At 39.5% G+C, this 25,412-nt stretch overlaps 1 protein-coding gene across 1 annotated transcript in view; it reads right to left on the minus strand.

The window, feature by feature from the left end:
* LOC122792865 (kynurenine/alpha-aminoadipate aminotransferase, mitochondrial-like) overlaps positions 1–25,412 on the minus strand; it is a 430,097-nt gene that overhangs the window by 198,612 nt on the left and 206,073 nt on the right. Inside the window, exon 8 of the mRNA XM_044060424.1 lies at positions 19,658–19,754. Coding sequence (XP_043916359.1) covers positions 19,658–19,754 — 97 coding nt within the window. The remainder of the gene's footprint in view (positions 1–19,657; positions 19,755–25,412) is intronic.

The raw sequence follows: 25,412 nt of genomic DNA on the forward strand, positions 1-25,412 counted from the left end.
AAGATTTCTCTTGAACAGGGTCAGCTACGCGCTCTGCTTGACATGTATGGGAAGTCTATTCCATAGCATGGGCAGTCTCTGGGTTATGAACCTGTCCCTCCAGTACGTTCTGTTGATTGTGGTAATGAGGTTGAGGTCTTTGGAGCGTGTGGTGTGGAGGGATTGGGATTTCTTTAGATGTAGCATTTCTAACAGAGCTGGGTCAGACATGGCTTTGTAAGTCAAGCAGAGATCGCCTCTAAGTAGGCAATATGAGACAGAGAATAGTTGGAGCTTTTTGAGTCTGTCCATATAGGACAAGTGTTTAAGGCCTAGGATCCTCTTTGTGAGTTACTTTTGCAGCCTCACCAGCTGTTGCAGGTGTCTAGTGAGGTTCATGCCAATTGGGGCATTGTACTCGATGACTGGCCTAATGAGGGAAGAGTAGAGGGAGACAATTACCTCATTCTTCCAGGATGCAAAACCCTTAGCAATGAGATGTGTCACTTAGAAAGACTTTCTGACCACAGTGGCAATGTGGTGATCAAAAGAGAGGTTACTGTCAACCTGTGTTCCCAGATCTCTTATAACGCCTTCTGCATTCAGTGGACTACAATCAATGTGATAATTCATGGGAACCGGGTTTTTCCCAAAGGGGATAATGACACATTTTTGGCAGTGAGCTTAAAGCCACAGTTCTGACACCAGTCAGTCTCAAGTGAGGCCATTCTGTAGGATGTCAACATCACTTGGGGAGTTAATAATAGTTCCCTACTTGCAATCATCTGCAAACTTTGTCAGCCAGTCCCTTTGTGTTGTCCTGGACTTCAGAGAAGTAGATACCAAACAGTAGAGGACCCAGGACTGAACCCTGTGGGACTCCACTCGTGACTAGTCGGCAGTCTGACTTGGAGTCAGCTACTTTCACACTGTGGGTTCTATCTGTGAGCCAGTTTGCAACCCACCTAGTGATATAGGGGTTGATGCCTAGCTTAGTGAGTTTTTCTATGATTCCTGAGTGGGGAATGGTATCAAAGGCATTGACCAGATCAAGGTAGGCTGTATGAACCACATTGCCTTCATCCACAGCTCTGGTGACTAACTCAAAGAAGTCAACCAAGTTGAGCAGGCATGATCTACCCTTCACAAATCCAAACTGTGTGGGATCCAGAGTTTGGAGATTCCCTATATCCTTGTTTATAAGGTCCATGATGATGCATTCCAGGGTCTGTAGTTGCGCCTCCTTTGTGCAGAGGGATGACTGTAGCAGTGTGCCATTCGGTAGGGACAAAGTCTGAGGTGAGGCTGTGATTGAACAGGGCACACAAGTGAGGTGCCAGTTCACTCTGTAGTTCATGTAGAACACAGCCAAGGATATTGTCAGGTCCCATAGAAGCTGTATTCTTGGCCTTGGACAGTGCTGTTTTAACATGTGCAGCAGTAATACTGGGTGCCTAGCAATCTCCTGGTATTGTGATTGGTTCTTTGGGGGGAGAGAGGGGTAAAGTTGGCACTGAATCTGTCAGCCAGTATATTGGCAATATGTGTTGGCTCGGTATAGGAGGTACCACTGTGCAGTAGCTCAGAACAAATCTGGGTATTGCCGTGGAGATTCTTTACATAACTATAGAAGGCTTGTCTTTCCTATCTGCTGCAGCTTAGTTGTCATAGCTAGCTTTAGAGGATTTGATGAGGGATCTCAACTTTTTGATGAAGCTGATAAGGGAGTTTTTCCAGTCTTGGGACTTCACCTTATTCCGCATCAGTTTCCTCCTTCTGTTGTAGAGTTTGTTTATGGCAGGGGACCACCAGATTGGCTTCCTTTTTTTTTGGAAGAGAGTGCCTTGGTTCTATTGGGTATGGTGAGATCCATACGTTTGTGTACATGTTTGTACAGTGCATTGGTGTATGATTCGGCAGTCATGCAACTATTCCCCATTTGGATGGGTGCCGTGAAGTTAGCCACCTCTGTTTTAGGAGCCCAAAGTTAGCACTGGAGAAGTTTTTCATGGTGGTTACCTTTGTGGGGTGGGGGTGGGGGGTAGGAGTGATGTGAATTTCCAAGGTGATTAGTTTGTGGTCGGATCTAACCAGGGAGGAGCTGACTATTGGAGTAACGGTCGCTCATGTTATTAATGACCAGGTCAAGGATGTTGCTACCTCTAGTGGGGGTAAGAATGAGCTGATCTAGGGCATTGGAATTAATGAACTCCAGGAAACGTTGGGCAAGTGTATTGGTACATGAGTAGTTTTCCCAGTTAATGGAGGGGTAGTTAAAGTAGCCTAGTATGACAGTGTTAGGTTGGACCCTAATATTCTCTAGGGTGCTTAGGAATGTGGAGTGTGAGTTGTGTGACATGGTTGGGGACCTATAGCAGGGTACAATCTGAATCAATGTCTTACCCAGTGTTAGCTGCACCTGAAGTATCTCTGATGCATTATGTTGGGCTACCAGTCTGGTGGTGTGCCTATCCTTTATGAATATGGAAACACCACCGCCTTTGGAGCTTCGGTCCAAGTTCTGGGGCTGAAAGATGTGGAAAGAGTTATAGCCTGGTAATGTAGCAGTGCTTTCTGTTGCCTTGAGCCAGGTCTCTGTTATAGCACAAATGTTGATGTTCTCCATTTTAAGGAGTGCATCGAGCGAGTGCATTTTGAAATTTAGACTTCTAGCATTGAGCAGCATGACCCTCAGATTGCATTTGTTTGTAGCTGTTATGGTGGTAAGTTGGTCTTTGGAGCACCACCTAAAAAAGGCACTACAGAGGTAGCAAGAGCCTTGGCCAGTATCCAGAAGCCCATGGGTGACAGATGCAGGCCATCTCTGGCAAAGCATTGAGGTCTGTAAATCATATCATCCCAGGCAGATACTGGATCCCCTTAGAGTGACACCAGAAACTTTGCCAATTGTTGAACTCAATCATATTCTGCTTGTACTGTGGTATCATTCTGGGTGATGGTAGGATGCTGCTCAGGGGGAGAGTCATACCCACCTGTGCTACATAATCCGAGAGCTCCTCCATGTCTCTTTTTATGTAGTCCAGGGGGGTATGTCTCAGGTCATTCACACCCACATGTACAATGATTGAGTCATATTTGTCCCTGTTGTTGAGGGATCTGAGTGCATTCATTATGTGGTGGATCCTGGCACCTGACAGGCAGCTGACTGTTACATTCTCCTTATTCAACCTAGTGAGTGGGACATCAGTGTGCCTCACTATTGAGCCATGACTAGTGTGTTGGGTATGCTGTTTTGCCTTAGGGGCTTTGGTTGAGTGGCACACTGTTTAGGAGAGTTATGTGTCTTGTGATTAGTGTTGTGTTGTGGTGGTCGAATGCATTTCTGCCTTGGAGGTCTCTGCTGTTTGGGTAGATTTTTATTGAGATCCTCCATGAAAGTGGGTGTGCAGTTTGTGTTTTTATGTGAAGGCAGTGCTGGTGTGTGCTCTGGAGGGCTGTGTGTTCCATGTGGTGTGGTGCAAGTAGTGACCTTCTCCTCTTGACCAGCTGTTGCAGTCTTGGATAGAGAGTGCGTGGCTTCCAATTTGGCTATATAAGTGCATCTCTCACAAGTCTGAGTGTTGGGAGGTAAGAGGAGAGGGTTGTCAGTGTATATGAGGCAGTTGCTACATTGCCTCAGCATGCCCAAGTTCACCAGGTTAATAGGAGAAAGCACAGGGAACTGACCTTTAGACATGCCTGGAGGGGTGGGTATTAATAATAAGTACTAGAGCTGTTTCCTAGTGGAACGTTCAGTGCTTATAGCTCTTTTGTGAGCTACAATAATTGCTACAAAAAGTCTGGCAAAGTGCTAGACTAATAAACTAGTAAAAGTGCAGGAGAGGAGAGAACTAGCAGATCTAAGGAGAAAATTGAAGATCAGACTTTGGCACCACTCAGAAGCTTACAAACTGTCCTGGATACAGCAAATCTGTATCTGGACTAGACTAGTTACAGGAAAGGTGGGAAACAGGTGCAAACACGGGCTTTTAAACCAGAAAGTTGAAAGAGATGGAAAAACTGCCCAAATGGCCAATAAACTACAATTTCTGGGCCAGAAACCACTCTTGTGGTAGATAGGTTACCTAGTGCTTATCACTCTCACTGATAAGCTAGGAGGCTTCCCTCCAACACAGCAAGGCTTGGGGGGCTCAGAAGCTTACAAACAGTCCTGGATGCAGCAAATCTGTATCTGGACTAGACTAGTTACAAGAAAGGCAGGAAACAAGCTTAGAATTTTTTTAGTTTAAGAAAGAGGTTGCGTACAGAGATTATACATGTAATGTGCCAAATACTTTACTGATATCCAGCTCAAATACTGCTACAGTAGTACAATTGAAATTATTATGGTCTGCGAGTAATTATAATGCTAAGTTGTTGCCTTTCATGAAACCAGACTGAAAATTCAAGATGAAAAAGCCATTAACTGGTTTTATTCTCTTTTTAGTCCAAATCATATATTTTTTAGGTATATTAAAGAAAATGGATTTTTTTTATTAGAGGGGGATCAGTATTTTTTCTTAGTTATAAAATGGTTTTGGACTGTTCAGCTTAACATTATTTAAAGTTATTAATATATATATATCATTGTATATGTTAACTAAGACTAGAAATAAGATGGTCTGTTTTGTAAAAGTGAGTATTACAGACATCTGGACCTGGAACTTTACCAAGTCATAGTCTGAAAATTGTTTTATCTACCTCAAGTTTTGAAAAATAGCTTCTCAAGACATTCACTATGACTGAATATAATTCTGATAAATGCAAGGTGGTGTTGTATATCTTCTACAGATAGTCATGAGATTATTGTGGAGCAAATGTGTGGAGATTTGGGGGGGACATCCAGGTAGCCCACAAATATGAGTCCTGTGGGGTTACTAAATTCCACAGTCATGAACACTTATCAGTCAGACACAAATTAACTAGAAAATGCAAGAAATTTTCCCATTCTTCCAGGATGCAAAACCCTTAGCAATGAGATGTGCCACTTAGAAAGACTTTCTGACCACAGTGGCAATGTGGTGATCAAAAGAGAGGTTACTGTCAGCCTGTGTTCCCAGATCTCTTATAACGCCTTCTGCATTCAGTGGACTACCATCAATGTGGTAATTCATGGGAACCGGGTTTTTCCCAAAGGGGATAATGACACATTTTTGGTACTGAGCTTAAAGCCACAGTTCTGACACCAGTCGGTCTCAGTGAGGCCATTCTGTAGGATGTCAACATCACTTGGGGAGTTAATAATAGCTCCTTACTTGCAATCATCTGCAAACTTTGTCAGCCAGTCCCTTTGTGTTGTCCTGGACTTCAGAGAAGTAGATACCAAACAGTAGAGGACCCAGGACTGAACCCTGTGGGACTCCACTCGTGACTAGTCGGCAGTCTGACTTGGAGTCAGCTACTTTCACACTGTGGGTTCTATCTGTGAGCCAGTTTGCAACCCACCTAGTGATATAGGGGTTGATGCCTAGCTTAGTGAGTTTTTCCTATGATTCCTGAGTGGGGAATGGTATCAAAGGCCTTGGCCAGATCAAGGTAGGCTGTATGAACCACATTGCCTTCATCCACAGCTCTGGTGACTAACTCAAAGAAGTCAACCAAGTTGAGCAGGCATGATCTACCCTTCACAAATCCAAACTGTGTGGGATCCAGAGTTTGGAGATTCCCTATATCCTTGTTTATAAGGTCCATGATGATGCGTTCCAGGGTCTGTAGTTGCGCCTCCTTTGTGCAGAGGGATGACTGTAGCAGTGTGCCATTCGGTAGGGACAAAGTCTGAGGTGAGGCTGTGATTGAACAGGGCACACAAATGAGGTGCCAGTTCACTCTGTAGTTCATGTAGAACACAGCCAAGGATATTGTCAGGTCCCATAGAAGCTGTATTCTTGGCCTTGGACAGTGCTGTTTTAACCTGTGCAGCAGTAATACTGGGTACCTAGCAATCTCCTGATATTGTGATTGGTTCTTTGGGGGGAGAGAGGGGTAAAGTTGGCACTGAATGTGTCAGCCAGTATATTGGCAATATGTGTTGGCTCGGTATAGGAGGTACCATTGTGCAGTAGCTCAGAACAAATATGGGTATTGCCGTGGAGATTCTTTACATAACTATAGAAGGCTTGTCTTTCCTATCTGCTGCAGTTCTGTTGTCATAGCTAGCTTTAGAGGATTTGATGAGGGATCTCAACTTTTTGATGAGGCTGATAAGGGAGTTTTTCCAGTCTTGGGACTTCACCTTATTCCACATCAGTTTCCTCCTTCTGTTGTAGAGTTTGTTTATGGCAGGGGACCACCAGATTGGCTTCCTTTTTTTTGGAAGAGAGTGCCTTGGTTCTATTGGGTATGGTGAGATCCATGCATTTGTGTACATGTTTGTACAGTGCATTGGTGTATGATTCAGCAGTCATGCAACTATTCCCCATTTGGATGGGTGCCGTGAAGTTAGCCACCTCTGTTTTAGGAGCCCAAAGTTAGCACTGGAGAAGTTTTTCATGGTGGTTACCTTTGTGTGTGGGAGGGGGGGGTAGGAGTGATGTGGATTTCCAAGGTGATTAGTTTGTGGTCGGATCTAACCAGGGAGGAGCTGACTATTGGAGTAACGGTCACTCATGTTATTAATGACCAGGTCAAGGATGTTGCTACCTCTAGTGGGGGTAAGAATGAGCTGATCTAGGGCATTGGAATTAATGAACTCCAGGAAACGTTGGGCAAGTGTATTGGTACATGAGTAGTTTTCCCAGTTAATGGAGGGGTAGTTGAAGTAGCCTAGTATGAGAGTGTTAGGTTGGACCCTAATATTCTCTAGGGTGCTTAGGAATGTGGAGTGTGAGTTGTGTGACATGGTTGGGGACCTATAGCAGGGTACAATCTGAATCAATGTCTTACCCAGTGTTAGCTGCACCTGAAGTATCTCTGATGCATTATGTTGGGCTACCAGTCTGGTGGTGTGCCTATCCTTTATGAATATGGAAACACCACCGCCTTTGGAGCTTCGGTCCAAGTTCTGGGGCTGAAAGATGTGGAAAGAGTTATAACCTGGTAATGTAGCAGTGCTTTCTGCTGCCTTGAGCCAGGTCTCTGTTATAGCACAAATGTTGACGTTCTCCATTTTAAGGAGTGCATCGAGCGAGTGCATTTTGAAATTTAGACTTCTAGCATTGAGCAGCATGACCCTCAGATTGCATTTGTTTGTAGCTGTTATGGTGGTAAGTTGGTCTTTGGAGCACCGCCTAAAAAAGGCACTACAGAGGTAGCAAGAGCCTTGGCCAGTATCCAGAAGCCCATGGTTGACAGATGCAGGCCATCTCTGGCAAAGCATCGAGGTCTGTAAATCATATCATCCCAGGCAGATGCTGGATTCCCTTAGAGTGACACCAGAAACTTTGCCAATTGTTGAACTCAATCATATTCTGCTTGTACTGTGGTATCATTCTGGGTGATGGTAGGATGCTGCTCAGGGGGAGAGTCATACCCACCTGTGCTACATAATCCGAGAGCTCCTCCAGGTCTCTTTTTATGTAGTCCAGGGTGGTATGTCTCAGGTCATTCACACCCACATGTACAATGATTGAGTCATATTTGTCCCTGTTGTTGAGGGACCTGAGTGCATTCATTATGTGGTGGATCCTGGCACCTGACAGGCAGCTGACTGTTACTTTCTCCTTATTCAACCTAGTGAGTGGGATATCAGTGTGCCTCACTATTGAGCCATGACTAGTGTGTTGGGTATGCTGTTTTGCCTTAGGGGCTTTGGTTGAGTGGCACACTGTTTAGGAGAGTTATGTGTCTCGTGATTAGTGTTGTGTTGTGGTGGTCAAATGCATTTCTGCCTTGGAGGTCTCTGCTGTTTGGGTAGATTTTTATTGAGATCCTCCATGAAAGTGGGTGTGCAGTTTGTGTTTTTATGTGACGGCAGTGCTGGTGTGTGCTCTGGAGGGCTGTGTGTTCCATGTGGTGTGGTGCAAGTAGTGACCTTCTCCTCTTGACCAGCTGTTGCAGTCTTGGCTAGAGAGTGCGTGGCTTCCAATTTGGCTATATAAGTGCATCTCTCACAAGTCTGAGTGTTGGGAGGTAAGAGGAGAGGGTTGTCAGTGTATATGAGGCAGTTGCTACATTGCCTCAGCATGCCCAAGTTCACCAGGTTAATAGGAGAAAGCACAGGGAACTGACCTTTAGACATGCCTGGAGGGGTGGGTATTAATAATAAGTATTGGAGCTGTTTCCTAGTAGAACGTTCAGTGCTTATAGCTCTTTTGTGTGCTACAATAATTGCTACAAAAAGTCTGGCAAAGTGCTAGACTAATAAACTAGTAAAAGTGCAGGAGAGGAGAGAACTAGCAGATCTAAGGAGAAAATTGAAGATCAGACTTTGGCACTACTCAGAAGCTTACAAACTGTCCTGGATACAGCAAATCTGTATCTGGACTAGACTAGTTACAGGAAAGATGGGAAATGAGTGTAAACACAGGCTTTTAAACCAGAAAGTTGAAAGAGATGGAAAGACTGCCCAAACGGCTAATAAACGACAATTTCTGGGCCAGAATCCACTTCTCTTGTGGTAGATAGGCTACCTAGTGCTTACCACTCCCACTGATAAGCTAGAAGGCTTCCCTCCAACACAGAAAGGCTTGGGGGCTCTGAAGCGTACATACAGTCCTGGATACAGCAAATCTGTATCTCAACTAGACTAGTTACAGGAAAGCTGGGAAAAGCGCAAATGCAGGCTTTTAGACCAGAAAGTTGAAAGAGATGGAAAACTGCTCAAACGCCCAATAAACTACAATTTCTGGGCCAGAAACCACTCCTCTTGTGGTAGATAGGCTATCTAGTGCTTACCACTCCCACTGACAAGCTACAAGGCTTCCCTCTGACACAGAAAGGCTTGAGGGCTCAGAAGCTTACAAATAGTCCTGGATACAGCAAATCTGTATCTGGTCTAGACTAGTTATAGGAAAGGTGGGAAACAAGCGCAAGTGTGGGCTTTTAAATCAGAAATTTGAAAGAGATGGAAAAAAATGCCCAAACGGCCAATGAACTACAATTTCTGGGCCAGAAATTCCTCTTGTGGGAGATAGGCTATCTAGTGCTTACCACTCCCACTGATAAGATACAAGGCTTCCCTCCAACACAGAAAGGCTTGGGGGGCTCAGAAGCTTACAAACAGTCCTGGATACAACAAATCTGTATCTGGAAGACTAGTTACAGGAAAGGTGGGAAACAGGTGCAAACACGGGCTTTTAAACCAGAAAGTTGAAAGAGATGGAAAAACTGCCCAAACGGCCAATAAACTACAATTTCTGGGCCAGAAACCACTCTTGTGGTAGATAGGTTACCTAGTGCTTATCACTCTCACTGATAAGCTAGGAGGCTTCCTTCCAACACAGCAAGGCTTGGGGGGCACAGAAGCTTACAAACAGTCCTGGATGCAGCAAATCTGTATCTGGACTAGACTAGTTACAGGAAAGGCAGGAAACAAGCTTAGATTTTTTTTAGTTTAAGAAAGAGGTTGCGTACAGAGATTATACATGTAATGTGCCAAATACTTTACTGATATCCAGCTCAAATACTGCTACAGTAGTACAATTGAAATTATTATGGTCTGTGAGTAATTATAATGCTAAGTTGTTGCCTTTCATGAAACCAGACTGAAAATTCAAGATGAAAAAGCCATTAACTGGTTTTATTCTCTTTTTAGTCCAAATCATATATTTTTTAGGTATATTAAAGAAAATGGATTTTTTTTATTAGAGGGGGATCAGTATTTTTTCTTAGTTATAAAATGGTTTTGGACTGTTCAGTTTAACATTATTTAAAGTTATTAATATATATATATATATCATTGTATATGTTAACTAAGACTAGAAATAAGATGGTCTGTTTTGTAAAAGTGAGTATTACAGACATCTAGACCTGGAACTTTACCAAGTTATAGTCTGAAAATTGTTTTATCTACCTCAAGTTTTGAAAAATAGCTTCTCAAGACATTCACTATGACTGAATATAATTCTGATAAATGCAAGGTGGTGTTGTATATCTTCTACAGATAGTCATGAGATTATTGTGGAGCAAATGTGTGGAGATTTGGGGAGGAGGGACATCCAGGTAGCCCACAAATATGAGTCCTGTGGGGTTACTAAATTCCGCAGTCATGAACACTTATCAGTCAGACACAAATTAACTAGAAAATGCAAGAAAAAAATGTGGAATCCCTCATGTACAACAGAGAAGGATGCTACTTAGCTTTCAACAAAGTATCCTACTCAAAGGTATGCATGGCCCAGACAGTAGATAGAGCAGTGATATATAAGAAAGCACAGGAATCAAGCCATACTATTATTAAAACTCCTATTACTTTCCAAATATCATGTAACATAGCCTTTTGTAGTTAATACACAGTAACTTACTACTACTGCTTTGGTGATTTATCAAAGTTGTTACAAGCATACAATAAAAGTAACAGTAACATAAAGAAAACCCCAGACACATGCTATGAGGCCTGCAGTAGTTGTAAATCTTGTCTTTCAGCAGTGCAGTCTTCTGTTTAAGAGACAGAAAAATCACCCAATTTTCAAACAGTTTTCTGAGAAAGCTACTGTTTAAGTGAACAATTAGTACTCATCTGCTGTGAATCTCCACAGATTATTTATTGCATAATCTAGGACTGGAATGGTATCCCTTTACAAAGTTATTCTTGATTCAGCTACCGCAGTACACTTTGGGCTAGTCTGTTTGGTTGTTTCAGATAATTAGACATCTAGCTGTCCTAGTTCAATGTTTTTTTCCAAGCATAACTGTACCAGTCATGTGAAATATTTTGCAAAGTTCAGTCAGAGATGCTGCTGATACTTATCTTAGCATCTGTAAGGCCATACTTGCTGGTTTTGGAATTCCTGTGTGAATTGCAAGTACAGGGCCTTGGAAGACCTAAACTTTGTAAAGAGGAAAGAAAATCTTTTCTCGAAACTATGTAGGGCAGGACTCCATGACACTCCATTTACCAGGATGGAGTCATTGTGAAGTTTTCTTTGCTGATTATTTACCCCAGTGACTGAAGAATGTGTTCCATTTTTACTGTATGCATCTGTAGATGTTGCAGGCAAAAGGCTAGCAATAGCCAGTCATCTTCATGTGGAGTAGCCTTGGATAAAGAGGTTGTGGATGTCCATTGCAGGTCATGTCAAGACCTTTACAGAATAATTTGGAAACTGAAGACAACCCAAAGTATAATTATCTGTACTGAGCGCCCTCTAGTAGAACAACTGTAGAACATTTTATGCAAATCTAACTGATGACTAGGAATTAATATGTGTCTTCAAAATCGATCTAATGACATCAGCTCATTCAGCAATTACCATCTTAAATGTGAATAAATGAAGGCACTGATTTAACACAGATAAATCTAGAATTTGTCATTTCTACCATGTTCTGTTTAGGGAATAGAAATACCTTGCATATGTCATTTTAAAGCAGGACCTGACTCCACCACCCTGGTTTACAGAAGCAGCTTGACATTCTCTAGACTTTATGCTTGACAAAGAGTTAGAAATCAAAAACTGAAATTAAGGTTTGATAGGAATATAAGACACCCCCTCCACTGAGGTCATCAGTCTATCTGTATTTACTAACATATGAGCATGTTGCATGCTTTAGCCAAATTAATAAATTACCTGCTGTAGTTCTATATGCTTAGCGGCCTGCTCTAACATGAATAATTGTTAGCTACCTACATGCTATAATGGAATTAGGGGGTTTGGTCATTGCTGGGTTCGCAAAGAGTATGAAGAAATGTCAATCAGTTAAAAAAAATCAGATTAGAAATCAATTATACTTTTTCCAGATTCATTTACTCTGGTTTGTCATTCATGACTGAACAGTAATGCTACTGTTATAACATCAGATCTGTGCAATTATATAAATATTTATTCTAGTACAAGCACAAAACATCATTTCATTTGTACCCTGTTGGCATAGTTTTTTTACTAATAGTCTCTTGTTGTGCCCCAGTTTGTGATTCTTGAATAAACAGTGATGTCAATACCATAATACCACCTTCTGTTGGCACAATGAAAAACAGTGACATTTTTTCTGCTTTCATACAGCCCAGCATTTAATGTGCTGATAGCGCTAGGTACAATTTAGCAAGTTATTATTGTAAGATGAATCCAAGCATTCCTATAATTATTTTAATCTACAGAAATGTAATAAAAGTAGTGAATGTAGCCTGGCAATGCCCATTGCACACAACTCTTTTGCTTCATTTCTATTTGCTGTACAGCCATGAACATGATAGCAACTGGCAGCATTGAAGTCAGCATCCCAGTTAGCAGCAAGCCCCAGGCAGGTGCCTAAGGAGCTTTGTGGTAAATCTGATTCCGCATCAGACAGATTCATATGAGATGGATGCACTGTAATATGCTATACCATATCTTCATCACCATAAACTATAGATCTGATAGTGATGAATCTCCAGCTCATTTCTGAGTAATGCACTACAAATAACTTTTCAAATTACTGAAACGTCTGATAGCTCACAAGATTAACCCCTGAAGGTTTATAATATTAATATGTTAAGATACTGAAAAATCATCACAACTGGAAAATCACCATAGTTTATACTGAAAAGCATTTGGCAAGTTAATCTGAAAGTGAATTGGCATCATTCCAATATTTTACTGAAACAATATAATTCTAAAATGATTATTTCATTACCTCACCACTCCAGTTTATGTCTTGTTGCTTGCACAATAAATGCTGTAGTATCATAGGTTCGTACATTCATAGTAGATTACTGATTTTAAAGGAGGGTACTAGGCTAATGGTCCTGGGGCCTTACAAGTCTACCCAAGAGTTAATGGCTCAAGAGCCCTTACAAGCCAAGCTAGTTTTACCCAGATTTTACCCAATTTTCTTTCCCTAGTGGAAAGTTAACAAGGGTCAGCAAGTGAGGTTTTGACCATTTTACAGACTATCTCTGTCTGTAAGGGATGTGGGCACCAACCCAAGAATGAATTTGTGATCTCCCATCCATCAATCCAAATTGTGATTGAAGATGGGCAGGGAATGGCTCTGCTTCACGTGAACAGGAAGCCTATTCCAGAGGAGGGGCAGTCTCTGGGACACATCTGTCTCTCCAGCATGATCAGTTTGTGACAGAGATCAGGTTTAGAACTTTGGATCCTTCCTGTTTCTCTCATAAATGCAAACAGAAAATGAAAATCATCTCTGGCATCAGCATAATAACAGAAACAGAAATTAAATATGGAAGATAGTTTGTGGTTACATGTACAAGAATTAAGACAGTATATATTAAGCAAACAAGAAACAATGCAACCATCAATAAGACAAAATGTTCCTAACCTTATAAAACATATAATATTACTAACGAATCAACCCATTACTGGAAAGGGATACTTATCATCTATTTATAAAACAAACAAAAAAATAAAAATGCATAATAATGACAAAATATGGAATTATTATAGATCAGTTAAAAGACATGTGCCAAATGACAGAGATAAAAAACTAATTCTTCTCTCTCCAAAGCAGACATCACTTTCATTACATTGAAGACTTTTTACATGGCAATTCATACACAGATCTTATGTAACCCCTCATAAAATGGAACTTATGTTTAAGAAAAATATTGGCTGCTGGAGATGTGATTTATCAATAAAAGCAGACTGGCAACATATGTTCTACGAATGCCATTTGATTAAACCATATTGGGATAAAATAAATTATTTTCTGCAAATGGTATTCAATGATAAATTCCAGATTTCCAAATCTATTATTTTGTTTAATGCACCTGTACCTGACTGTGTGCCAAGAACAAAATATGTAATCTTATGGCTCTCCTAGCTATTGCAAGGAAGAATATTACATCAAACCGGAAATCCAAAGCTTCTCCAACTTTTAAGCAATTCATGAATATGGTGTCAGCAGTATCGCAATTGGAAATGAACACTATTAAAGGAAGAACTGAAAGAACTACATCATTATATGTAGCATGGCAAAAAGTAACTGAAATACTGGAGAATAATGACTGCAGCAGATTATAATCAGGAAACAATTGTATAGAAAGTCAATTATATGTCAACAATAGACACCCTTGTAAATACTTTATTTTGGTTTTAATGTTTGTTATCTGTTTAGAGGTTTTAGCCTACCTTTTTAAATAATTTGTAAATACTTCATTGTCATAAATAACCTGCATTCATGTTTTCTTGTTTTTGGAAATGAATAAAAATATTAAAAAAAAAAAAAAAAAAAAGATAAAGAAAAGAATAAGGAAAAAGGATGGCATTTTCATATTCTGTAAGCAAACCTCTTAGGACTAAAAGTCAAAATGCTGACACAATTAGATCTGATTACATGGTATAGCAATCCATTTTCTGCATTACTATGTAATTTGATAGAGTAATATGTTCTCTTGAGTGTTATAGAACTTGTTATTGTGAGCCAACCTCTTGATTAATATGGAATTTAAAAGTGATTGAAATAAGGTGATTATTACAGCCATAAATAATTATAAGATCATAGCAGATTACAAGGCTATTGACCCGGAGGTCATCTCAAGCCTGGCCATTTCATCCCAATATAATACCATAGAAATGTTAGTTAATACCCAAGATTGTTTTTAGTAATGACTGCCCATGTCCAGGAGGGTTGTGGGTGGTAGCCCTAGCAAGAATTTACAGTTCCCCATCCACTCGTCCAGGTTCCTTTTGAACAGTGTCATAGAGGTGCTCTGATTGACATGAATAGGTAGCCTAGATCAAAGCTGCAGCAGTCACTGGAAGATAAATCTGTCCCTCCAGCACATCCTATTTAAGCTGCAGGTCATATTTTTCCCTGGAACTGATGGCCCTAGTCCCTTTGGATTTACGAATATGCAGCAAGTTCATTAGATTTGGGTCTGTGATTGCTCTGTACCCCAGGCATAAGTCTCCCCTAAGAAGTCTATATGATACGTAGTAAAGTGACATGGAATGTAATCGGTCTGTGTATGACATGTGCTGGAGTCTCTTGATCTTCTTTGTTAGAAACCTCTGAGGTCTCTCCAATTGCTGCAGGTGCTTTGTACAGTACATGCCAAATGGGCAGTTACTCTTGAGGCAATGCCTTTGCTAATCGAGTGTGCTGTGTAGAAAGCCTTCCTTTCTCCAGTGGACACATGGTGGTTGAAGTTAACGTTGCAGTTAACCTGTTAACCCAAGTTCCTTACCACTTTGTGGATAGTTAGGGCATTGTTGTTGATTTGATACTATGAAGGGACATTGTTTGTCTTGAAGGGAATGATGATGCATTTCTTTGTATTCAGTTTGAGACCTTCACTAAGACATCAGTCCTTGGTCTGCTTAAGACCATCCTGGAGTATACTGACATCATTTGGGGATTCAGTAATTGCACCAAGTTTGCAGTTGTCTGCAAACTTGGTCAGCCACAAACTCTTAGATTTGACCTGAAATTCTGAGAAGTATATACCAAGCAGTTGGGGGCCCAACACTGACCCCTGGAGCACCTGCTGGTAACAGGTCTGCTGATTGATGTGAAGTTGCCCACTCTGATAGTGTATGCCTGGTTTGTGAGACAGTTAGCAACCCATCTTACAATGAAGGGGTTTACATTCAGTTTGCTAAGTTTATCAGTAATGCCTGAGTGTGGGATTGTGTTGAAAGCCTTTGGCAAGTTGAGGTATGCTGTGTGCACAGATTTGCCCTCATCAATGGCCCTGGTCATATTTTCAAAAAATCCACAAGATATAACAGGAAGGATATGCCCTTGATGAAGTGCAATTGGGTAGAATCCAGGGTTTGAAGGTGACCTATGTCTTTAGTTATGAGGTCCATAATGATATGTTCCGTGGCCTTACAGGTGAGGCTGGTTAGGCTTATGGGTGTGTAATTCCCCGGGTCTGTTGCTAGGCCACCTTTGTGGTGGAGAATAACTGTTGCTGTTTTCCATTGTGCAGTAGCAAAGCCTATGGTTAGACTATGATTGAAAAGGGTACATAATAGTGATGCTAGTTCATGATTTAGCCTGTTTAGAACACAACCTGGGATGCTGCCTGGGCCCATAGAGGCTGTGTTTTTTGCCTTGGACAAGGATTTGATGACCTGTTCTTTAGATATGTAGGGTGGGGGGAGTTTGGGGCAAGGTTTGTGATAGATTTGAATAAGATGGGGGGGTGAAATTTTCACTAAACCTATCCACTAGCAGGCTTGCTACCTCTGTGGGGGTCAGTGTCTCTGATGCAGTTGGCCACTAATTCTGCACGTGATTGGGTCCTACCTCTTAGGCTACATACATAGGTGTAAAGGCCTTATGGTTATCCTTGGCTGTGCTAGATAAGTTTTTCTCAAGGAGGCCCTCAGAGAATTTTGACAAGTTGTCTTATTTGCCTGTTAAGGCTGAGGAGGGTGCTTTTCCATTGTTGAGGTCTCAATTTTGTTTTCATGGACAGTAACGTTTTGCATGTATTGTAAAGTTTGTTGATGCTGGATGTCCACCATGGTGGCTTGTATTTACTTGGGGCTCTGGCTTTGATTCTTTCTGGTACAGCTGAGTCTATGCACTTATGCAAGTGACTGTACAAGGCTTTAGTGTAAGCTTTGGTGTAGTTACTACTTCTAGTTGGGGGTGGGGCTCAGAATGCATTTATACTTTCACCTAGGAGGGTGTAGTTTGCCTTGGTGAATTTATTTAGTCTGATTTCACCCTTTGTGAGTGCTGGTGTTACTGTCAACTTGAAGGTGACTGATTTGTGGATAGATTTAACTAATGTGGGTCTGACAGTTGTGGTAGTACATCTGTTTGACATATTAGTGAGGACCAGATCTCGTATGTTTGTTCCTTTTGTCAGGGTATGAATAATTTGTTCCAGGCCATTTGAGTTAACAAAGTCAAGGAACTTTTGTGCTAGTGGGTTAGGGCTAGTGTAGGTTTCCCAATTGATGGTGGGATAACTGAAATGCCCAACAGAGTGTTCTGTATATTTGGATTGTCTCCAGTTTGGTTAAGTAAGCTTCATGCGCGTCATGACCCATGGAGGGGGATCTATAACTGGCTATAGGTTCATAGGACAATACTAGGCCATTGGCCTGGAGGCCCTTATAAGCCTAGCCAAGAATTTCACCCATGTTTCCACAAAGTTTTTAAGCTGTTTCATTGCTGAGGGGATGCAGCTATGAAGGAGATTCCACTGAATAAGTGGACATGTGAGTAGTGATGTTTTAAGCCATAAGATGTATTAAATGGGCTATGAATAAGTAGTTTTATAAGTGTTTGTAAGAAGTTTGTTTATAGGAACCAGTGTGTATGATTGTTTGCAATGCTCTGTGCATTGTGCATGTGTGTGTTTGTGTATGTTGTGAGGGTGCTGTGAATAAAGACATGACACCTGTCTAAACCAAGTAGTCCTCATTCCTTGCTAGTAACATAATGTTTTCCTATGTTACCATTCATCATTTACATTTGGACTCAATGAAAGTTAACACCATCTTCAAGGTACCCTCAATATGTAGTTTGAGAATTGTGGGCAAGAAGAAGGCAAGTTATCAATAAAATGGTATGACAAAGCACCTGAAAAATGATACAAAATAGGGCTGCTTTTCTGTACAATGTATAAAAATGTTGCTGGACCCAGCAAGCTCTACTGTGATATTGTAACTGTATGACTTGAATGGGGGTCCTACCCACTGTAACCTGAACTTGGAGTAATTCCATGGTGTTGCCCAGTCTAACTAGGCAGGAGGTGAATTTATCTCTAATATAGATAGAAACACTGCCTTGTTTAGTTCTCACGTGTTCATTTTGTGGTCTGAAAGTGTGGAAGGCATTGTACCCTTGCAAGGATTGGGTACTCTCTGAGGCCTTGAACCAGGTTTCTGTGACGGCACATACATCTACATCTTCCAGTGATAGAAGTGCTTCCAGGGTGTGCAGTTTTTGGTTTAAGCTCCTAGTGTTTAGCAGCATGACACTTATTTGTTATGATTGGCAAATTTCACATCAGTAAGTTCATTTTCATGACCTTGCCTAAATAAATCACTATGGGGAGGCAACAGCCTTTGCGAGCAGCCAAAAGCTTAGGGGTGCCAGGTGCAAACCATCTCTGGCAAAGCAGCGAGGTTTGTCGACCATGGCTTCCCAGGCTTACCTAAACTAGATCCCCTTTGAATGACACCAGAAACTAAGCCAATTATTGAAATCAACCATTTTCTGTTTATAAGGCATCACTCTAGGTGAGGGTAGTATGTTGCTCAAGGCTAGGGACATACCTTCCTGAGACACATACTCAGAGAGCTCAATCATGTCTCTCTTCATATGGTCCAGTGAGGTATGTTTCAGATTGTTCACTCCAACATGAACTATGACAGTCATAATGGTACATGTTGCCGAGAGACCTGAGTGCAATAATGATCTGATGAATCCTGGCACCAGACAGGCAGCTGACTGTGACTTTCTCCTTGTCCAACCTGGTGAGTAGGACATCAGTGTGTCTCACTACTGAGTCTCCAGTGACTAGAGAATTTGTTTTTTGAGTGTTACGCCTTACAGACTTGGCAGATGAAACACTGGTGTTGTTATGTGTCATGGGTGCTGTGAGAACTGGTTGATTTTTGTGCTGGATGTGTAGTGGTACTATGTGCATGTGTAGTGGTGGATGAGTTGACAGCCTGTTCTGTGTTATTGTTTAGAGTGTGAGAGAGCATGGATTCAAGATTCTTGGTGTAGATACATCTCTCACATGTTGTAACAGAGTGAGTTATTAGTAGAGAGTTGTCTGTGTACATGAAGCAATTGCTACACTGCCTCAAGAGACCTAAGTCAACAAAGTTGGCAGGAGAAACAAGGGTGGTCCAACAGTCCATAATACTAGGTTGAAGACTGTTGTCACTGTGGGGCTTTTCAGGATCAATCAAGGAAGAGTTCAGTGGATGATATTTCTGAATATTTTTTCTTTGTTGGTAATTTCATAAGGTTCAGCTCACTAGTAGTATTTCTTTGTTTGGGAAAGTACTAAGGATGAGGGCTACACAAATGTGCTACAACTGTAACTAAGGGAAAAACTGTTGAATTAATCTGTCCAGCTATGGCGCACAATTGAGTGGCTGTGCGTGATGTTGCACAAATGCAGGGCTTAAATACCAGAAGCTGAAAACCTGAAAAACAACTTTAAAAGGTTTCAAAAGGACTAAGGAAGATGCTTATTCCTAGCCCTACACCAAACACCCTTCACCATACAGTTTCCAATCAGCACAATCCTCTCACTAGAGTGCAGAAAGACCCCTTCCAATCCAAGATGGCCTGGAAAACATGCTTAGAACAAACAGTCACTCTAAACAGACCCAGATGCAGCAAACCTGTATCTGGACTATACTACAGCTACTAGCTCCCCTAGTTTCCGTGGGAAACACTAGAGAATGTTTAACACAGCAGAAAAATAGCAGTGATACACTAAAAATGTTTAAAACAGCAGAAAATCAGCAAGGAGACTCTAAAGAATGTTTTAAATTGCTAACAAATCAGTTATTATAACACTGCTTGGTGGGAAAACCAGAACAAGCAGAACAGATTGCTTTGCAACAGTGAAAACCACCAACAAATACTTAACATACAGGGAAAATAGCAACAATTAGATATAAATAATTATAAGACACAATATGTTTGTTATACTTGCCTGTGAAAAAGTACTGGCATGAAAGTATGAAGACTCAACATGGAGAATAACTCTTTCAATAAGGGGCTTTGGCCCAGTCAAAAATCCTATTCTTAACCTAAAATAGAGAAGATGACAAATTAATTCTACAGTGTATAAACAATACAACTAAAACCAAATTAATGAATTTATTTACTTTTATTTTGTTTAGAGAATTAGCCATCTGAGCTGATTCTTATTTGCACTGGAGGCAGGTAGGCATCAACCCCTTTCTTTCCATTTTGTACATGGCGTTGGGATGTCACAACAAGAATGACCATCACTTAGAGCCAATGTTTCAGTGGAAGCCCATGAAGAAAAGCTCTACAGTGAAAGCCTGCAGATGAATAACCCCTGTAAGAGAGTGATACAATAATGATGGTGCAGCCATGACTAGAGTTAAACATTTCAATAATGGTACAAATATATGAAGACTTCTACAAGAAGTAGTATATGCAGATTTATAGGAAGGTGGTAGGTAAGTGGTGTGCCTGGCCTAGGTGCCAACTTACATTAGAGTGCTGATCAGCTTGCAGTTTATCTAAACCATTTCTGTTACTTACTTCCCTCTTCTTTCTACATCTTTCAGTCCTTTCCCTGCCTCTCCTATCTCCCTTTTAGTCTGTGTCCTGTGTCCTTCTTCCCTTTTTCAATCCATTTCACACTTCCTCCTACCCAATTCCTATCTTTCTGAGGAATTCCTTGGATCATATTAACTTTTTTCATTACATTATACTGTAATAGCTTGTTACCCACTTGTGTTTTATTCCTGGAAAAGTTTATTTTTTTCAGGAGCAGAATGTGAATCAGGCAAGAAAATAGATTATTTTCATGTAACGTCTATACAGAAAGCTCCTGAAACTGAAAAGAAGCCTGAATGGTAATGTCTCACCAGCAAATCTTGTAAATAATGTCAGGGACAACTTTTTATTTTAAGTCAGAGCACTCAGATATGTACAGGCCATTTTCTCAGTTTATCAGTATAATCTGAGACATACAACTCAGGTTTTACCTCCAAAGTTACTGATAAAGGAAAAAGTAATTTGGGAAAAGGCCTCAAGTTATGGACAATTTTAAATGCTAGGACTATTCACTTAGAACATCTCAAAATTGTTTTTAATTTTACAAGTGATAAAGCAAAATACTGAGAATGAATTAGAGGTAGCCCTCCAAAACTTGGACAATTGAGAGGTTTTCTCTGAAATAAAATATGCTGTATAGCAACTGTATACAGTTCTAAATTGACAGGGAACTTAATATGTTTCACATAATTCAGCTTGAGCTAAGATTGGGAGCTTTAAGTTGTTTACTACATGGGTGAAATATATTTATTTTCCTTTGACTTTCAACTAATTGACCAAAGAATGTTGTGCAGCTGTAAGGTTGGGATGAACAGAGCTCCTAGGACACCAACTTGTAGCAGGTGTCAAACTATTAAAGAAAAGTTTGACATGCAAACTATTAATTAACTGATTTTTGATTATTTAATATGCAGCTTGTAAATTGTTCAGTTGTCAGACTATCTTGTTCATTTTTAAGTTAGTTAAACTACATTAAGAAAAAGAAACACATAGGCTGTTGGTTTACAAGTTGTCTATATCTAATCATTTAGCTGACACCTTGTAAACTGTCAAACTTTTTAAAAACATTTGGTGGTGATGTGGTATATGGATAATTCTTCCCATGGTGCTGGAAACCAACCTGGAGACATGTTATAATAATAGAATAAAGTTGCAAAATTTGCCATCAACAATAAATACCACAGCTACCACTGTATTGCCCTTCAGGTTTTGAAATAGTTTGAACTGCCTCACCAGTAAGATTACATACAGCCTCTCTCTTTTAAAAGCCTGTACATGTTTTAACACTGCCTTCAACAAGCAACACCTCCATATAACAATAACCTAAAATTTGGCCTACATTATCACCCAGTACCAGGCCAACAAGAAAACTCATCAAAAACTGGATTTCCTCTGCTGAAACAAACCCTACCTCACAGACTGATCAAGAAAATCCTTAGCATCATCCTACCTGCTCCCCTCCCTTCTTTAAGCATCACCCATATTAATTAGCATTCAAGCTACCCTACTAAATAATTAAGAAGCATGCTTTAACAAAATAACCAAGTTTGCAACAAATGTATCCTACCGTACGCACCACTGCTTAACACTAAAGAAGCTCAACTGGCTGGAACTACCTAATCACATTACAGTTACTCAGCTTTAAATTGTTCACAAAAATAATACATAAACCACAAACATGCCCTCCTCTACAAAACATTCTCAAGCACTACTCCCCACCACGTTGCTTTCGCTCAGGTAATCAGAGCCTACTAATAACTTTGAAATCCCTTTACACAGCAGAAGATTCACTGCACTTGTTTTATGGAACCAGACAGTGGAACTCCTTGCCTTTCTCATTAAAACAGGACAGCTAAGCACAACCTAAAACAGCGCCTAGACCTCTCCTGGGTCTATTCTTGTTCACACCCGACTGACTGTCTCTCTCTTTCAGATCCCTAGATTATTACCTATACTATACAAAAGTACTATAACACTGTAGCTCATCTACCTTATCCTGTGAATGTAACTAAATCCTGTTTAGATTTAAAACTGTATACTGCTATTCATCGGAACTTTGTAAATGAAATTTGTAAATTTCAGTATATATAAATGTAACCTGTTATTGCATAGCACTCCTACAGGAATCAAATTGTATTACCTTCTGTCTTCATTGTATTACCCACTGGTTGATTCTAAAACCCCATATCTCCTATTAAAAAACTGATTTTTTTCATCTGCAAATTCTTTGTAATTTTTGTAATTTTTTTTGTAACTAATGGAGTTTTTATCCCCAGACCTCCAATGAAAATAGGCCTGAGTGCCCAGTTGCACCATTGGCAATAAATAAATAAACAAACAAACAAATAAATAAATTTCTGCACACATTATTCACAAAGATGATGACTGTCCTGTTTTTATTCCTATTCCCTATTTCTATCATCCTGATAGACTACTTCAGTCTAATGAACAGCATTGTCTCAGCATAGATAAACCCTACAAATTGTCTGACTAAAGTCTCTACTTATACTCTGTCACTAAAAATGCAGTTCTATCCCTCTGCAAATTAGATCTGTCTTCATACCTCTTAACCTATAAAATAGGGGACAAAGGCCCAAACTAGGGACAATTTTTATAATATTGATCTTATAAACTTAAAAAGTTGATAAACTAGCAGGTTTTGCATTAGCATGAATTTTCTGAAAAGAAAGAAGTCTGAAATGCAGAAGTCTGTCATCATTTTCTGACTTTAATCTTTAATGAATTGTCAGTGATTTGCCAGAGAACTACAATCTGATGAAAAAATGGACTAAAAATATGAGGCAAAAATCTATACAGTTGAGAGGTATGTCTACCTCTATCCTCTCAAATTTCAAACAACTACTAAAAGAGTATCTAAATAAACCTTGCCTCTGTTCCTGCATTCCTCCAGGCAGAACTAGTTCCGCCCTTCTTTCACCACTAGCATACTCTGACTATGTTCAGACAAATGGAATTAATAAAATTCTTTTTTTATACAAAGGACACGTATATTTTTGCCTAGGCTATATTTTCTATTCATCTCTGTTCCAAACAGTGTACTCAGTGTGTTTAATATCATCTCTATGAACTGCAACGTGTAAATACTTTATCTATTACTAGTGTATTTTTTTAAACTTGTTATATATGTGTCCAAATATTTTCACTATGTATGTATAGGTTCACACTGTATGAACTGAAGCTGAAGTTTTGCTTAGTTAATATATCATTCCTCTGTATTAGACTTTATAATAACTTTATTTAACTTTAACAATATCAGTGTAAAATTTTTTTTGTCTCTGGGCCTCCACAGAAAATGGGATATTATCCCAATCGGACTTTCCAGGTAAAACAAATGTCAAACAAATAAATTGTTAAATCTCTAAGTATATGAAATACATTTCCAGGGGGCGTGGCCAAGGATGAACACAGGATAGCAGCAGATTTCTTCAGCTCCACCAATTTCATTACATTGACAGGAATTAATTACTTAAAAAATTAATTATTGAAGTAATTTTCTTTCTAAATATGTTTGTTTTATATAGTTCTTGAACTATATCTAAAAAAGAAAGGAAATCTTAATAATATTCCTGTCAGAAATTACTTTGGAAATTTTCCTGTCAGTTTATCAGTCTGAAATGAGTTCCAGTAAGACAAATTCTCAAGACTCCAGCATCAAGAAAGAACTTCAGTCTCTGATAATTATAGTCCAGCAACTTACTGCTAAGATGGATAAAATGGATACTAAAATAGACACTTTCATAGAAAAAACTACAAAACAAATAGACTTGTTACATATGGACCTGCAACAACAGAAGATCCAGATGACAGGCATAGAAGAAGCTGTGAATGACATGGAAAATAGAATACAAGAAGAGGAAATCAACATTGAGTTTCTGCTGAAACAAAATACACATTTAGAAACAAAGCTGGATGACCTGGAAAATAGATCTAGGCGCAATAACATTAGGATTTTTGGACTGCCAGAAAATATTGAAGGTAACAATGTTACTTCTTTTTTAACAACATGGCTCCCTAAAACTTTAGATTTACCAGAAGCATTCTCTTTGGTATCGAAAGAGCACATAGATCTATAGCTAATACTAACTCTAACAAAAACTATCCTAGATCAGTTATAGTTAGATTTCTATCATCTTTTGATAAAGAGATGGTTCTTAAATCTGCTTGGGCTAAAGCTCCTGTTAAGATTAATGAAACAACTGTGCGTTTTGACAATGACTATTCTTCCATGGTATTAGCTAAAAGAAAAGTTTTTCTGCCACTAATAAGGAGCTTAAAAAGCACAGTTTAAAACATACCTTCTGTTTCCTGCCAAGCTTAAAATCTTCCTTCCTGATGGTCCTAAAATTTTCGATGACTTAGACTCTGCTTTACTGTTTATCAAAAAAATAAGATTTTGGAAAAAATAGAAGAAATGGAATGGGCTAGTCCTTCGTTAAAGAGACTGGCAACTGAAACTTCGTGGAAGACTTCAGAGAAGAAGAAGAGACTAAAAACAAATGATTTGTACTATGTTTTTTTCTCTCTCATCATTTTATTTTATTATTAATCTTTTTAAATATAGTTCCTGCATTTCCAAGAAGCAACAAATATTTTGAAAAGATTTAATCAAAGTTATTCTCTGTGTGCAAAGAAATGTTTTGTTTCATAACTAGTCAAAATATCTGGAGATTTAATGGCAAGCTGTGATTTAACTTGTTTCTCTTTCTGAAGAGGAAAAATAAGGTCAGTAATTTGATACATTTTTTTCCTTTAAAAGTTTATATGTTCTTCAAATGCTATTCCTAATTATACTTTCTTGATTACACTGCTTATGCTTGTTTGTGAATAATCTGTCATGCTTTAACCAATAATAATTAGAACTAAATAATAGTAAATAATATGTTTTATTTTTAACTCTATTAATATAAACAGTAAGTAACATTCTATTGTATATACTTCTTATAGCTTTCTCTTACATTTTTTTTATTTCTGCCTTACACCCTTTTACTTTCTACTCTCTTTCTTTTCTTTATTAATATATAGAAATGCTTTTGATCATATAGACACAGTAAATAATAAGATTTGCATAGGAGTTGAGTTGGGACAAAATGTTGAGTTTTGTTACTTATTAATAATTTTGGGCTTGATTTCACTTA

The sequence above is a fragment of the Protopterus annectens genome, chromosome 2.part0 (genome assembly GCF_019279795.1).
Source record: "Protopterus annectens isolate FY-2018-M chromosome 2.part0, PAN1.0, whole genome shotgun sequence".
NCBI classification, from domain to species: Eukaryota; Metazoa; Chordata; order Ceratodontiformes; family Protopteridae; genus Protopterus; species Protopterus annectens.